The following is a 17,269-nucleotide window of genomic DNA, read 5'->3' on the forward strand; positions in this document are numbered from 1 at the left end:
CCCTTGTTGGCAACAGGGCGCTGTCTTTGGGCTAAAGTTGGAACGATACAGAGAAGATTAGCATGGTACCACGATGAGAACCATGTAGAGTCAATCCAATTCAACCCAATTTTAGTACCACTTTACCCCTCATATATATATATAGTCTCAATAGAATATAGCCTCCCAAAAAGTACCGCCCCCTTCTCAAGGAAGTCCAATAGGAAATGAGCCCCTTTGTGACATGAACAAGAGCCCGATTTCAAAAGAGTACCGTTCAGAACCGCCCATTCAGAAAATCACTGAAATGAAAGACAAGGCTTAGAGATAAAGGAGCATGAAACACAAAATCACTTTTTCTATAAATATATATTATATCAATGAGTCACTTGTGATAGGGAGCAGTGATATGGTTCAATTTGCCCATAGGCTTGGGGATTCAGAGCTTTCTGCTGTCTCTGTAGCTATTTCTGTGTACTTCCAGTTTCTAGGTCCAAAAGAAATCTTTCGCGCCACTCATTAAATATTAGCTATCACTGTTCTGTGGTGTAACGTGACGTAGGCATATCTAATTAATATTAACGTTTGTTTAACAGAGTCGTATCAAGGGGGGGCGTGGTTTCACTGTATGCTTGTTTCTGCCAGAGAGAAGAGCAGGCGCTGTCAACAGACAGTTACACTGTGTGGTGCCTGTGTTATTTTCTGTGTAGTGTAGCCTGTGTGTGTGTGTGTGTGTGTGTGTGTGTGTGTGTGTGTGTGTTTGCGTGCGTGTCGTAACAGTGCACGCACACACACACAACGTCCACACACGGAAAATAGCAGATCTACAAGCTCACAACGCGTCGCTTTCGCGACGCGTTGTGAGCTTGTATATCGGCTATGTATGTAGCCTAGCTAATAGCCGTAGAGCCGAAACCAACGTGTTTACATGAGAAGCTGCTGCTGCAACGGCTGTTAGCTAGGCTACATAGCTAATATACAAGCTCACAACGAGCTTGTAGATCTGCTAGTTTTCGTGTGTGGACGATGTGTGTGCGCGCACTGTCACGACACACACACACACACACACACACACACACACACACACACACACACACACACACACACACACACACACACACACACACACTACACAGCAAATAGCTATTGCGCTAGCCTAGGGTCCATTCTTCACTGGTTCCGTGCATGGTCCAGAGCTGGAGAAAGTTTGTCCATACAAGCTCAGACAGCTTGTTTGTAAAATACTTCCCCATTATAATTGGTTATAGAACATGGAGTTGCCGAATCTTTATACTTTTTACACCTCCAATGGCTGGTTTTAAATGGAAAAGCACTGCAGACAGCCCACTGCTGGCAGCTTCGGTCTGTCTCTCTCTGATAGAAGACGCATTACTCCGCCCCCTCCCCCCACAACGGCAGATAACCACGCCTACATTTTAGAAATCTTTTCATATTCTCAAGTCTGATAAAACAAATTAGAGGCGGGGTTTCATCCTCCTTTAACTCTTTGAGTGCCAATCCCGAACTAGTTCGGCTTTATTAGCGTATCGTAGAGTGCCGATCCCGAACAAGTTCGGCTTGATTTCAATCGCGATTTTGCATGTTCCACCCCCATACAACCCCATCTAACATACAGGGCAGCCATTTTTGTTTACATTACATGTAAAACATAATGGCGATTATCTCAAGAATGCCTGAACGGATTTCCAATCGGATTTTTTTGTTTGAAAGCTGTGAACAAACTGCACAAATCCACTCCAATGCAATCCAGGATTGCATTGGATTTTTTAGAGCTCATTCTTCTCTGTTTTTTTCCCATGCATGAGGTGTGCAAGGTTTAATCATGGCTAAGTTGACGAAAATAAGGCTTCTAAAATGCTTGGTAGCCAATAGCTAACTTCAAGCTAACTTCATCCTCTTCCTGTACATGCACAAAGGAAAGTGTTCAGGCAAGTCATGGCTCCAGGGCTTGGGCATGCATTACCAGCATATCTCTATTATTCTCTGGTCACTGGGCGCCCTCTAGTGGTGATAGGCTGGCACTCAATGAGTTAATGAATGGGTTTTTTGGGGGGCTGGAAGAGACACTGGGAAGACCAAAAAATAAATTCATTGTGGGGCCCCTTTAACACATCGGGTGCCCAGAATTTTCGACGGTTTAATTTGCTGGTGCCCATGGCAACGCGTCATTTTACCTACCTTCGAAGTACTGGCGAGAAAAGTAATCCGAGTAAATGTAATCCGAGTATGTCCTGTTTATTTCGCGGAAAATCTTTTCTTTCAGTCAGGACCGTTTTTTATCAATTCTAAGCCACAGTGTTTGTGTTACGGCCGGTAGAAGAGGCTGCCGTTTGGGGAAAAAAATGAAAAAAGGAAGAGAATCCGGAGAAAACAGCGTTTTTGTGCAGCCGCTAAACAGGAAGTCAACGAGACAGACAGCACGTCCGGGTGACGTAATTGCGCGCTGCATGTTGGGAAATGGAGTTTGTTTCATCACCGCGGTAGCCAAGTGCAGTAGCTACAGTACAGTATAGTTTACTGTACAACGCGCCGAACGCGTCGTGGGCACACGTAAACATCAAAGAGATTGGCGTGTGGGCACCACGTGGGCGTCCGATGTGTTAAGGACATTTTAACTCATCTAGTGCCTATCCCAAAGATTTCTGGGTGGTTATTTTCATGTCCGTCGTGCCTATCCCGAAAATCACTGGGTTTTGCCTTTTATTGCATAATCTTGCAGGTGAAAGTAGGCATTCTAATCTTCATTCAGAATGAAATTTGCTCATATCTTACTATTTTTGGATTCGCTGTGGCTCTGCAGAGTTGTGGCAAAATGGTCAAAAAAGGCTGGCAGATATACCCACCCAAATTGGAAAAGATGCTGGCACTAAAATGACAAATTAAACATTGGCCAAATTGTGAAATATTAAAGGCAGAAATTGTGAAAATAGACGATCTACAAAATATTATTATTTGGGGGTCCATCCATCCATCCATCCATCCTTCCATCCATCCATCCATCCGTCCGTCCATCCATCCATCCAGGCCTGAAAAGGTTGAGAACCACTGCACTAATCTAATCCTGTTATCCCTGTCCATCCTGTCTGTCTGTCTGTCTGTCTGTCTGTCTGTCTGTCTGTCTGTCTGCCCCCCCAGGCGCCAGGCTCTCCCCAGGGCCCCCTGGTGGCTGCAGCGGGCGGTGCGGCGGCTCTCAGCGAGGCGGCGGAGCGGCTGGCTCAGACGGAGCTGCTGGTCACTCAGCTGAAGGACATGATCAGAGACAGAGACGCTGCTCTGAGGAGCAAGGATGACATGATCAAGGTAGGTACTGTAGATATATAGGTAGGTAGGTGGGTGGGTAGGTAGGTAGGTAGGTAGGTAGGTAGGTAGGTAGGTGGGTGGGTGGGTAGGTAGGTAGGTAGGTAGGTGGGTGGGTAGGTAGGTAGGTAGGTAGGTAGGTAGGTGATCAGAGACAGAGACGCTGCTCTGAGGAGCAAGGATGACATGATCAAGGTGAGTTCTCCTGGTTAGAGATTAAAGCTATACTATGGAAGTTGCTCAACTACTGGTCAGTAGCGATATTGCTTTTTTCGGACGGTTTTCACCCGGAGTCGCCACGGACCACCAGAACGGGGCCGCGTGACCGCGCGACCGCCTCTGCCTTGCCGATACGAATCCGTAGAGCCATCTCCCGTCATTTTTAGACCAGGATTGGGGGAGATTCCTTCACCAGTGTAAACACTGTTGCTGACGGAAGATTTAATAGTTAGGACAATTTTAAGATTAGTTTTATTGGAAAAGTTACATAGTATGGCTTTAAAATGTCAGCCCGAGCCCGACGGGACCCGACGGGTTGAGGGCTGGGCTGGGCTCAATTCACTCTTTGTCAAGTCCCACCCCATGTCGAATTTTTATAATGGAAGTGAATGAAAAATAAAAAGAGAGAGCGAGAGAGAGAGAGAGAGCGCAGTGCATCTTGGGTACCTCGCACTGACCAGGAAGTTGTGGAACTATTGCCTCGCCCTCAACATAAAATGTATTTTAATTGTAATTCTGCCCATTTAACTCATACCCTGCCAAAAAAGAAGTTTCTATGATAAAAACGTCTTTAAAACGTCTTTTTCACTATGGACCTCCCTGCCAGACGTCTTCTGAACGTCTTTTTAAAAAAAATAATACATTTTTTTTTCTTTTTTTTTGAAAAAACCAACCCCATCTTTCAAACATGGCAGCCATGTTTGTTTACAGAAAACATAAGGGCTCCTTTCTCCTGAATGCCTGAACGGATTTCCAAGCGGATTTTTTTGTTTGAAAGCTGTGAAAAGCATGCACATGCATAGTGCATGATCTGTGCACGAATGTGTGCACCAGCGTGCACACTATTTTTTTAACCCTTTGTTGGCGAACCGGCAATATAAGAGGTCATCCCACTTTAAATATGGCACCGACTGAGTTAAAATATATGTACCCAATCGATATATCTCATGTGAACTAGTTTGTTGAAGCTTATTCATTATAATTATTGAAATCGCTATTACCGCGCATCACCGCACAATGCAGCAGTCTAGCAGGAGACGTCCATGCAAGACTAGTAATCCACATAGCGATTTATTTTATCAGTTCAACAAATATTCACTGTGTTTTCACTCCATTATGTTCCAAAATGTTCCTATTTATCATGACAAAGCAAAAAATAAAATAAAAATATAAATAAATATCAATTTAAAACTACACTCTCGCCATTAATATTAATGGAAGAATGTGGACTTTGTCCCACTGCATAACTCCGCCCCCGGTGGCAAAAGAGAATGATTTTTCTGGTTGGTCAGTCAGGGACCAATCAGAAGGCTGACAAAGGGTCAAGTACATGCTGGGCTTTGGGTCGGGTCGGGCTTTTTTAATCCGGTAGGCAAGCACAGCGCGGTATCATGATGTCTCTGTGACTGGGTAAGCTGCGTGCTCATAACTCTATGGCTGTACCGCTGTGCTGCGCCGTGCGTGTGTGACACTGTGAGCGTTGCTGTGCAACTTGTAGGCATTGTGTGTGTGTGTGTGTGTGTGTGTGTGTGTGTGTGTGTGTGTGTGTGTGTGTGTGTGTGTGTGTGTGTGTGTGTGTGTGTGTGTGTGTGTGTGTGTGTGTGTGTGTGTGTGTGTGTGGTGGCTGCTATGGCGTGTGCATGCGTGCATGCACTGCCTGAGCATAGCGGAGGACATCGTTGAAACAGTCCACAGATACTTTTGTATATCCTAATAATATTGTTATAGACGTTTTGTGAACGTTGTAGTTATAACAGCCTTTACGCCTGCTGCCTGATTTAGCGGCGGCCGTCAGCTGTGTTCTCCAGCGAGGCTCCGGTGTTTATTTGTTCCATAATCAGGACGGTGCTTGCTACGTCTTTTATATACTGTATATAAAGACAGCTGGAAAAGGGTAGAATGAGAAAGAAAGGCTGCTATCCCCAACCTTCCAACATCCCATCGTGCATTGCGCAGCTTCTGGCGCCGCAGCCGAGTGTGATCTACAAGCTCACAACGGTTGCATCTGCGAGGCGACGTGAGCTTTTATGTCAGCTGTTCTCCGGAAGTGTCCCACAGATAATGCTACAGTAAATTCTCGCGGAAACGGGTGGATAGCAATTAAGTCTCCAATTGTCATTTATGTATGGGGCTTTGCGTCGGTCCCAGGTTGACGTTCTGAAGGGCTGGGTTGGGCCGGGCTCACATATTTAGGCCCGATTAAAGCTCTACTCCTGGTTGATGTACTATAGGTGGGTAGGTGGGTAGGTAGGTATACTAGGTAGGTAGGTAGGTATACTAGGTAGGTAGGTAGGTATACTAGGTAGGTAGTAGTCGGGGGCGTTAGTGAGATAACATGGCAATTTCGCGCTATAGAGCATCGCAGTGGAAGGGCTTTCCTGTGGTCACTTAATATTCCCCATTAATTTTTGCCATAGACTTTTACAAAAACAATATTTATAACAATTATGTTAAGCCTAAACAACTATCTCCTGTTGGAATCAAGGCGAAACACCTGGAAAAAAGGGAGTAATCCTGGTCTCTTAAAGGGACTACACCATGAATTTTCATTTTTCCAATTTTTATGTATTTTCTTGGTGTCCCACCAGCAACTTCTATCCTCACAAAGTCCTATTTCTGACCATTGTGTCTTTCTCAGTTTATGGGCAGATCTATGTTAGCATGTCTCAGAACGGTCCTGATTGTGAAATGTCAGATTTGTGATGTCACAAGGCCTGAGAAGGAGGCAGGAGGAGCTGGGAGAGGGTTGGGGAGGGGTGGGCAGGCCTGAGAAGGAGGCAGGAGGAGCTGGGAGAGGGTTGGGGAGGGGTGGGCAGGCCTGCTGAGCAGGAGGTGGGGAGGAGTGTGGGGCCAAAACTGGCTCAATAGTGCAGTCCTCCCACTCAGGACAAGGTGGTACTGCAGCTGAAAATGCTCTGAAAGCCAGGCAGAAATGACAGGGGCTCTGTATTCAGGAGTGGTAATTTAGCCTCAAACCTTTTCAAAAACGTTTTTGGGACACAAACAGTGTTATATAAATTATTTTTAAATGCATGGTGTAGGACCTTTAACTCTCTATTCTGCTACGGTTTTCATGTCTGACAGGTTAGTGGGAGAAATATGTGAAAAAGGTGTTCACTTCCGGCAGAAAGCGTGAAAATTTGCACCTAGGGGTATTTTTGTGCGCTGAATTCAAAAATTGACGGTCCCAAGCACTTTTCTCAAATTAACTTTTCTCTCATTCACTTACCATAGGGTTAGGGTTAGGAAAAAATGACCCCCCAAAAATCTTCTATATGTAGCATGTGAGGGGTCTATCTAGGGGGTTTTCATGATTCTGAATCCATTCCAAGCATTTGTTTTGCACAAAAAACATTCCTTGGGCAAGAAATGGACCCCACAAACTATGGTTTAGTGATGAGTCATCACTTTTCAAAGTTTTGTTGTGTCCATTTCTCGGAAAGGAATGTTTTTCGTGCAAAACAAATGCTTGCAATGGATTCAGAATCCCGAAAAACACCTAGTTTGACCCCTCACATGCTACTTGAAGAAGATTTTTTGGGGGGTCTTTTTTCCCTAGTAGGCTATGGTAAGTGAATGAGAGCCACCAGATCCCATGGGAAAAGTGCTTGGGACCGTCAATTTTTGGATTCAGCGCACAAAAATACCCTTAGGTGCAAATTTTCACGCTTTCTGCCGGAAGTGAACACATTTGCCTTTTTTTGTTACATATTTCTCCCACTAGGTGGAGAAGGAGAGCGGGGAGGCCAAGCTGTCTAAGCTCCGCCTCCAGAACAAGGCCAAGGTGGCGTCACTCACCGCCCAGCTGGAGGAGCTGAGGAGAGCACAGGGGGGCCAGGACACCCCCAAAAAGGTTCTTATGACTTATATACACCCCCAAAAAGGTTCTTATGACTTAGATACACCCCCAAAAAGGTTCTTATGACTTATATACACCCCCAAAAAGGTTCTTATGACTTATTTAGTTACACCCCCAAAAAGGTACTTATGACTTATATATACACACACCCAAAAAGGTACTTATGACTTATATACAGGACACCCCCAAAAAGGTACTATGTTTTTATATAGACCCCTACACACACTAGAAAGGTTCTTATTTCCCCAACCACCCAGTGGCACCCGCAATAGAAACTTAGATGTGCACGCACGCACGCACGCACGCACGCACACGCACGCACGCACGCACGCACGCACACACACACACACACACACACACACACACACACACACACACACACACACACACACACACACACACACACACACAGTCTTCTGTAATATACACATACTGTCTGTAGCCATGTTTCCATAAACTTATTCGAATTAGGGAAGTAAATTATCAGAAATACGCATTAAGACAAAGCAAATTTAGCATGTTTCCATTTGCGGGTGTCATTCGAATTAGCGACGGTCGCATGAATTTTCAGACCGAACCTGAGCCGTGAGCACTGCACGTCTGACTGCTGTGACTCGGTCGCTGTCTTGGGAAGAAGGGGTTATCAATCATCATGGCCCCAAAAAAACTTTTCAAGATCTTACAATTAGCGACGAGTCTCTTACGAAATTGTCAAGAGTTCCTCTCAATACATAAAGCTGTATAACCTCTCCATCATGGTGTGTGTTCCCCACACTCCCGCGCCCCCACCGTTGCACTCAGGTTCACCAGGAAAACCGCGGTCGCGTCGCTGCACAGTGCTCATCCTGCAAGTTTCAGCGTTCTCTGGAAGGTGGCAGATCTGCAAGCTCACAACGCTGCGCGAGCTGCTGTGAGCTTGTAGATCAGCCACTTTTGGCACGCAACACCGTGAGATGAGCCACCGATAGCGGGAGGTGAAAACGGGAGGAATTTACACACGATCCGTGTCACTCCGTGTGTAACAAACAACCAGTTTGTTTTGTGGGCTATAAACGCTATACAATGGACGTTAAGCGGCAGGGCAAAGTGTTAAGTTGGAGGACGATATGGACCCAGAACGTCATAATGTATTCGCATTTATTGTCTGACCCGTTTCCATTCACAAATGCGCATTTAGTTTATTCGATAAAGCCTCAAAATCCTCCTCCTCCAAGCGGATAATTCTTTTTGCGGATAATGAAAGTTTATTCGCATTTTGAAGTGTTTCCATAAAAACATTTTGCGAATAAGCCGTTAATGCGCAAAAAGTGGCTTTATGGAAACGCCACTATTGACATCCGTTGAACATGTGTGTCCCCTCCCTCGCTGCAGGGGGCAGCAGATGGAGGCGACCAGGCCAGTCGAGGGAAGATCGTCCTGCTGAAGAAGAAGGTGTCGGAGCTGGAGCAGGAGCTGGCTCACAGAGAGGAGGAGCTGGAGGCCAAGGTACGCTACATCTCCCCCTATAGGGCTGGAGGCCAAGGTACGCTACATCTCCCCCTATAGGGCTGGAGAGCAAGGTACGCTACATCTCCCCCTATAGGGCTGGAGAGCAAGGTACGCTACATCTCCCCCTATAGGGCTGGAGGCCAAGGTACGCTACATCTCCCCCTATAGGGCTGGAGACCAAGGTACGCTACATCTCCCCCTATAGGGCTGGAGGCCAAGGTACGCTACATCTCCCCCTATAGGGCTGGAGAGCAAGGTACGCTACATCTCCCCCTATAGGGCTGGAGAGCAAGGTACGCTACATCTCCCCCTATAGGGCTGGAGGCCAAGGTACGCTACATCTCCCCCTATAGGGCTGGAGGCCAAGGTACGCTACATCTCCCCCTATAGGGCTGGAGACCAAGGTACGCTACATCTCCCCCTATAGGGCTGGAGACCAAGGTACGCTACATCTCCCCCTATAGGGCTGGAGACCAAGGTACTCTCATTTTATATATATATATATATATATATATATATATATATATATATATATATATATATATATTAGGGATGCGAATCTCGACCACTGAGGCGATACGATACGCACCTCGATACACTGCCAGCGATACGATACGATTGCGATACATTGAAATCCTGCCGATACGATACATCACGATTCACCCCTGTTCTCGATACGATGCGATACGATTCACGATCCACCACGATTCAAGCCCACATCCCAAAATGTACAAAACATAGCGACTAAAAATGTATGAAATTTAAATTCAAGGCAATGTATTGTTTCACTGTAGTACTAGGCTCTGTCTAACAACCCAACATATAGTATTCTGGGAGAACACAAAGCTGCTGGCTATTGTAGAATTGTTTGATAACTAATCATATAGAAGGCCTATGTCATTATTAGTAGGCCTATATGTCTTCAACTGGGGGTCAGGGACCCCAATCCAGGGTTATTACAGGGGGCCTGCAAAATATGTGTGTGATACAGTAGGCTATAATGCCTAGCCTACAGCGAGGGTCCCTGCTTGATCTCTGTCTGAGCTAAGGGGTCCTTGACCTGAAAAACAATAAAGTCCCTCCCTGGTTTGTATATTATATTATATTATATTATATTATATTATACCAGTAAGACTCCCTAATCGGGAGATAAGCGACCGTAGGTCACTTATCTCCACAAATAGGGCAAAAATTAGTTTTCCCAAAATCTTCCTGATCCATGTTGATGACATGAGTGTAGACATACTGTGTAGTGATTTTTGTGATTTTAGGGCAAAATCTGTAGGAGCAGTGTCCAAAAATGTCTTTTTAAAAATCGGCCTGGAGGTGGCGCTATATGGGACAGATTCATGTTGATGGGATCAGTGTAGACATACTGTGTACCGATTTGCGTGATTTTAGGGCAAACATTTTAGGAGCAGTGTCCAAAAATGTGTTTTGCAAGAATCTGCCTCATGGTGGCGCTAGAAGAGGGCCATGTGAGAAATGAGGGGTGGGGTCTCCGCGCCGCCAAGGCGGACGAATAGGTACCGGCCCCGGCTGTCCCGGTCGCTCCTAGCCGGAGTTACGGCATTTTATGTGAGCTGCAGTGTAGGGGGTCCTCCACTGGGGGCGCCACCACTTTTGCATCCGTTCTGGAGCACCAGGAGTCGGTGGTCCCCGGGAATTCCCCGTGAGCAGCCCTGTTGGGGTGGTCATTTGGTCAGTTTAGCACATTTGGTCATTTTTTACATCTGGGGGTCCCCCAGGGACCTGGAGGTCCCTGGAGCTCCGGGGGTCCTTGGAGGTTGTAGTTTGGCAGGTAAGGAGTGTGTGTGCAAAATTTGGCATGGATCGGGGCAACGGTTGCGGAGATATGAGCAGGGCAAGAGTGTGACGTGTGACGTGTGACTGACTGACGGACGGACTGACGCACGGACAGCCTGTGGAGGTTTTGATAGTAAATGCGACCTACGGTCGCAATTATATTATATTATATTATATTATATTATATTATATTATATTATATTATATTTAATCCAGGATTATGCAATTTTTATAGCCAAAATGTTTTAAAACAGACCTACAAGCTCACAGCGCGTCGCATCCACGACGCATTGTGAGCTTGTAGGTCTGCTATTTTAGGTGCGACACCCTTGTACTGCGATGTATAAATTAGGCTTCTTTCCCAGAGCAGAACTAGCAGCAGAGAAAGTGAGAGAGTTGCTTGCATCATTGCATCAACACAGGAAAGTTGTAGAACAGTGACAAATACTTTGTTTTAAACGCAAGCAGTAGTCCTACAACACCCAGCAACATTGTTGTTGGGTGAAAAAAGAAAAAAGTAAAAAAAAAAAAGAACAGCCGTTGTTCTGTGGGGACGGTGATGCATTTAGCTGCTCTCTGGCTGCTGTGTGAGTCAGCTGATAGAAATAAGCAGCTGGTGGACTGAGCAGGAATGCATGGAATGGTTAGTTAGAGGAACGTTATCATCACTGAACAACAGGTAGTTGTTCTGAATGGTTAGAGGAACGTTATCATCACTGAACAACAGGTAGTTGTTCTGAATGGTTAGAGGAACGTTATCATCACTGAACAACAGGTAGTTGTTCTGAATGGTTAGAGGAACGTTCTCATCACTGAACAACAGGTAGTTGTTCTGAACCACTTCCTTCTCTCTGGAATGGCAGCTTTTTAAGGGTTTCTTTTCCCCTAGCCTACAGAAATACCCCAGGAATCCCTCCATAAGACATGTCATTGTGTCACTGTTAAAGGACCACTTCACCTCCGGGACAACCGGATCTTATTGTATTGTTGTTTGGGACACGATCAACACAATCCAGAGTTATTTTTTTAGTTCAATCTATGTTTTTAGATATTTTAGTATTTCAGCATGCTACACATTTTGCATCATATGATGCATTAGATGATGCAATATCATGCTACAAAGCATCATATGACTAGTTGTAACATGCTGAAATACTAGAATATCTTAAAACACAGATTGAAAAATAACTCAGGATTGTGTTGATCATGTCCCAAACAACAATAAAATAAAATCTGGTTGTCCCACACTCTCCTATCTAACATCCAGGTCTAGAGCTCTACATTGTTGTTAGTTAAACTACGGTACATCTAAACATAATCTACACCTCTTTCCCTTCCTTGCTGTGTCAGTTTGTCCTGGGTTGGCTCCCATAGAGTCAGTTTGTCCTGGGTTGGCTCCCATAGAGTCAGTTTGTCCTGGGTTGGCTCCTATAGAGTCAGTTTGTCCTGGGTTGGCTCCCATAGAGTCAGTTTGTCCTGGGTTGGCTCCCATAGAGTCAGTTTGTCCTGGGTTGGCTCCTATAGAGTCAGTTTGTCCTGGGTTGGCTCCCATAGTGTCAGTTTGTCCTGGGTTGGCTCCCATAGAGTCAGTTTGTCCTGGGTTGGCTCCCATAGAGTCAGTGTGTCCTGGGTTGGCTCCCATAGTGTCAGTTTGTCCTGGGTTGGCTCCCATAGAGTCAGTTTGTCCTGGGTTGGCTCCCATAGAGTCAGTTTGTCCTGGGTTGGCTCCCATAGAGTCAGTTTGTCCTGGGTTGGCTCCTATAGAGTCAGTTTGTCCTGGGTTGGCTCCCATAGAGTCAGTTTGTCCTGGGTTGGCTCCCATAGAGTCAGTTTGTCCTGGGTTGGCTCCTATAGAGTCAGTTTGTCCTGGGTTGGCTCCCATAGTGTCAGTTTGTCCTGGGTTGGCTCCCATAGTGTCAGTTTGTCCTGGGTTGGCTCCCATAGAGTCAGTTTGTCCTGGGTTGGCTCCCATAGAGTCAGTGTGTCCTGGGTTGGCTCCCATAGTGTCAGTTTGTCCTGGGTTGGCTCCCATAGAGTCAGTTTGTCCTGGGTTGGCTCCCATAGAGTCAGTTTGTCCTGGGTTGGCTCCTATAGAGTCAGTTTGTCCTGGGTTGGCTCCCATAGAGTCAGTTTGTCCTGGGTTGGCTCCTATAGAGTCAGTGTGTCCTGGGTTGGCTCCCATAGAGTCAGTTTGTCCTGGGTTGGCTCCCATAGAGTCAGTTTGTCCTGGGTTGGCTCCCATAGAGTCAGTTTGTCCTGGGTTGGCTCCCATAGAGTCAGTTTGTCCTGGGTTGGCTCCCATAGAGTCAGTTTGTCCTGGGTTGGCTCCTATAGAGTCAGTTTGTCCTGGGTTGGCTCCCATAGAGTCAGTTTGTCCTGGGTTGGCTCCCATAGAGTCAGTTTGTCCTGGGTTGGCTCCTATAGAGTCAGTTTGTCCTGGGTTGGCTCCCATAGTGTCAGTTTGTCCTGGGTTGGCTCCCATAGAGTCAGTTTGTCCTGGGTTGGCTCCTATAGAGTCAGTTTGTCCTGGGTTGGCTCCCATAGTGTCAGTGTCCTGGGTTGGCTCCCATAGAGTCAGTTTGTTCTGGGTTGGCTCCCATAGAGTCAGTTTGTCCTGGGTTGGCTCCTATAGAGTCAGTTTGTCCTGGGTTGGCTCCCATCGAGTCAGTTTGTCCTGGGTTGGCTCCTATAGAGTCAGTTTGTCCTGGGTTGGCTCCCATAGAGTCAGTTTGTCCTGGGTTGGCTCCCATAGAGTCAGTTTGTCCTGGGTTGGCCCCCATAGAGTCAGTTTGTCCTGGGTTGGCTCCCATAGTGTCAGTTTATCCTGGGTTGGCTCCCATAGAGTCAGTTTGTCCTGGGTTGGCTCCCATAGAGTCAGTTTGTCCTGGGTTGGCTCCCATAGAGTCAGTTTGTCCTGGGTTGGCTCCCATAGAGTCAGTTTGTTCTGGGTTGGCTCCCATAGAGTCAGTTTGTCCTGGGTTGGCTCCCATAGTGTCAGTTTGTCCTGGGTTGGCCCCCATAGAGTCAGTTTGTCCTGGGTTGGCTCCCATAGTGTCAGTTTGTCCTGGGTTGGCTCCCATAGAGTCAGTTTGTCCTGGGTTGGCTCCCATAGTGTCAGTTTGTCCTGGGTTGGCTCCCATAGAGTCAGTTTGTCCTGGGTTGGCTCCCATAGAGTCAGTTTGTCCTGGGTTGGCTCCCATAGTGTCAGTTTGTCCTGGGTTGGCTCCTATAGAGTCAGTTTGTCCTGGGTTGGCTCCCATAGAGTCAGTTTGTCCTGGGTTGGCTCCCATAGAGTCAGTTTGTCCTGGGTTGGCTCCCATAGAGTCAGTTTGTCCTGGGTTGGCTCCCATAGTGTCAGTTTGTCCTGGGTTGGCTCCCATAGAGTCAGTTTGTCCTGGGTTGGCTCCCATAGAGTCAGTATGTCCTGGGTTGGCTCCCATAGAGTCAGTTTGTCCTGGGTTGGCTCCCATAGAGTCAGTTTGTCCTGGGTTGGCTCCCATAGAGTCAGTTTGTCCTGGGTTGGCTCCCATAGAGTCAGTTTGTCCTGGGTTGGCTCCCATAGAGTCAGTTTGTCCTGGGTTGGCTCCTATAGAGTCAGTTTGTCCTGGGTTGGCTCCTATAGAGTCAGTTTGTCCTGGGTTGGCTCCTATAGAGTCAGTTTGTCCTGGGTTGGCTCCCATAGAGTCAGTTTGTCCTGGGTTGGCCCCCATAGAGTCAGTTTGTCCTGGGTTGGCTCCCATAGTGTCAGTTTGTCCTGGGTTGGCTCCCATAGAGTCAGTTTGTCCTGGGTTGGCTTCCATAGAGTCAGTTTGTCCTGGGTTGGCTCCTATAGAGTCAGTTTGTCCTGGGTTGGCTCCCATAGAGTCAGTTTGTCCTGGGTTGGCTCCCATAGAGTCAGTTTGTCCTGGGTTGGCTCCTATAGAGTCAGTTTGTCCTGGGTTGGCTCCCATAGAGTCAGTTTGTCCTGGGTTGGCTCCCATAGAGTCAGTTTGTCCTGGGTTGGCTCCCATAGAGTCAGTTTGTCCTGGGTTGGCTCCGATAGAGTTAAGGTCACACACAGACGAGACGACACGGAGAAGGAGAAATGATGTTCCCCTCGGGCTCAATGCAAAGGGAAGGTCCCTCGACCATGTCCTCTCTCTCTCTTTAGATAGCGTGAGATTGCTTTGATACAGACAGAGGGGAGTTCACCTGCGAATATTCGAAACGAGAGAATAAATAACAGCCGCTTTTTTGCTTTTTTGAAATTCGTGGTCGGCGCGGAAGCTTGCATTGACTTTATACGGTTAAAAAAAATCACACCCAATGTGAAGTGAGCGGTGGTCGTGCTTGCATAACGTCTTCGATTGGTAATTGGTGATGTAATACAGGCTACACACAAACACATTGCTATGGCAAAACGCTGAGGAAAAAGACTAGGATATAGGTCTAGGATGTAATTGGTGATGTAATATGGCTACACACACACACACACACACACACACACACACATATTGCTATGGCATAACGCTGAGGAAAACACAATGCTATGGCAAAACGCTGAGGAAAGGTTACTACAGATAGTGGCTACAGATAATTGGTGATGTAATATGTTGTAATATGGCTACACACACACACACATATTGCTATGGCAAAACGCTGAGGAAAACACATTGCTATGGCAAAACGCTGAGGAAAAGTGGCTACAGACACACGCAGAGTCACTCTTAGGAGCGGTTTACCACCGCTCAAAATCGCCCCCGGTGTGTAAAGACCTTTACTGTGAGAAAAACATTAGTTGAAGACGTGGAGGAATGGGGTTTTATTTTGGAGGAATGATCTATCCACCGGGGGATTAATACCATGTTTTATTTTGATGTAACCCTGAGAGGAAGCAGGTGGAGTCCAGGGGATTAACACAAGCTTTTATTGTGATGTAACCCTCAGAGGAAGCAGGTGGAGTCCAGGGGATTAACACAGCTTTTATTTTGATGTAACCTCAGAGGAAGCAGGTGGAGTCCCAGCGGCAGCGCGGTGAGGAGATGGACGCCATGTTGGCGGAGAGGAACAGGAAGCTGTCAGAGAAGGAGGATTACATCATCCACCTGCAGACCGCCCTGGCAGGAGACCAGCAGCCCCCTCTAGTGGCCGGAGGCCAGCAGCACCCCGCCAGCCCTGCACCACCGCAGCAGGTCAGAACCACACTGATAATAAGAAAGATACTTTTTTTTTTTTTTTTCAATTCAAAGGAGCTTTGTTGGCATGAGAAAACATACATTTACATTGCCAAAGCAAGTGTTAAAACATAATAAAAACAGTTGAAAAGGGGGAACATATATACAGTTGGAGGGGGTACAGCATTGTGAAATTTTATACCTATACAGTATAGGTGTCGAATAAATTTTGAACATATTGAAAATGAGGGTAACATAGTGTTCTCGCCTTCCAGGCGAGCCCACAATAAATAAATGTAAAGCTACACTAGAACTATAGTGTAACACTAATTAGAGTGGTTCAAGATATTTTGATTAATGTCCCCTCTGTTTCCCCACCCATGCTTAATGTCCTCTCTTGTCCCCCCTCCCTCCATGTCTCCAGGTGGACATCGGGGACAGCGGCTCCATGCAGGAGCTCCAGGTGTTGGTCCAATGTTAATGTCCTCTCTTGTCCCTCCCTCCATGTCTCCAGGTGGACAGCGTTGACGGGGGGTCCATGCAGGAGCTCCAGGTGTTGGTCCAGAACCTGACCAGGAAGGTCGGGGAGGCGGAGGAGCGATACAGCCTCCTGCAGGAGCAGACAGACAGCCTGAAGGCCCTGCTCCTCACTGAGAAGGAGCAGTTCACCCAGAAGGAGAACATGTACAAGCAGAACGTAAGTCAGGGACGTTCTGGCCATTGGGACAAGCGGGACAACTCCCGAACGGCCGGTTCATTCTCGGCCGGTCCAGGCCAGCCATTAGGAAAAAAATAAAAACAAAATGTCGGCCTTCGCTTCGTTCCATTTTGGGGGCAGGGCGGCTAACAAAGTAAATCGTCACTGTCGGGTAGAAACCTCGTATCTCCAAGTTTCAGATTTGTAAATTTGTTCGCAAAGCAAAGCCCTGCTTCGTCATACAAGGCCGTCGCACAAAAGTAGTGAAAACAGCAGATCTACAAGCACACAACGCCTTGTGTGCTCCATGCTGTAAGGCCAGTAAGGGACAAGATGACCCCCGGCCACTTTCATTATCACTGAATACACCTTTAATGCACAACCATTGTCACGCACCTTGCATAAAGGTACTACTGTATATAAAAATCGCACCCGTGCGAAGTGAGCGGTGCAAATATATTTAGGGAGATACATTGTGGACAATTTTCAAGCCTTGTTTTTCTTTAAATAATCTATAATAATAATAATAATGCTTTGTGTGTCTTCAATCAAATGGCCGTGATCGATCAATAACTGTTCTAACCATGAAATAGCCCGAATTCAACATGAGCAGTTTAGTATTCACAATCTGAAATCTGAACCTGAAATCGCACCCGTGCGAAGTGAGCGGTGCAGAAATATTTAGGGAGTACCAGTAAGACTCCCTAATCGGGAGATGGTCGCTTATCTCCACAAATAGGGCAAAAATGG

The 17,269-nt window shown here is 46.7% G+C and overlaps 1 protein-coding gene across 1 annotated transcript in view; it reads left to right on the forward strand.

Moving 5' to 3' along the window:
- LOC308288942 (uncharacterized protein) overlaps nucleotides 1-17,269 on the forward strand; it is a 97,546-nt gene that overhangs the window by 10,961 nt on the left and 69,316 nt on the right. Inside the window, exons 3-7 of the mRNA XM_080730416.1 lie at nucleotides 3,136-3,300; nucleotides 7,241-7,369; nucleotides 8,747-8,860; nucleotides 15,652-15,840; nucleotides 16,337-16,519. Of these exons, the coding sequence (XP_080586542.1) occupies nucleotides 3,136-3,300; nucleotides 7,241-7,369; nucleotides 8,747-8,860; nucleotides 15,652-15,840; nucleotides 16,337-16,519 (780 nt within the window). The remainder of the gene's footprint in view (nucleotides 1-3,135; nucleotides 3,301-7,240; nucleotides 7,370-8,746; nucleotides 8,861-15,651; nucleotides 15,841-16,336; nucleotides 16,520-17,269) is intronic.

Source organism: Nannobrachium achirus (assembly GCF_963921795.1).
Source record: "Nannobrachium achirus genome assembly, chromosome: 7".
NCBI classification, from domain to species: domain Eukaryota; kingdom Metazoa; phylum Chordata; class Actinopteri; order Myctophiformes; family Myctophidae; genus Nannobrachium; species Nannobrachium achirus.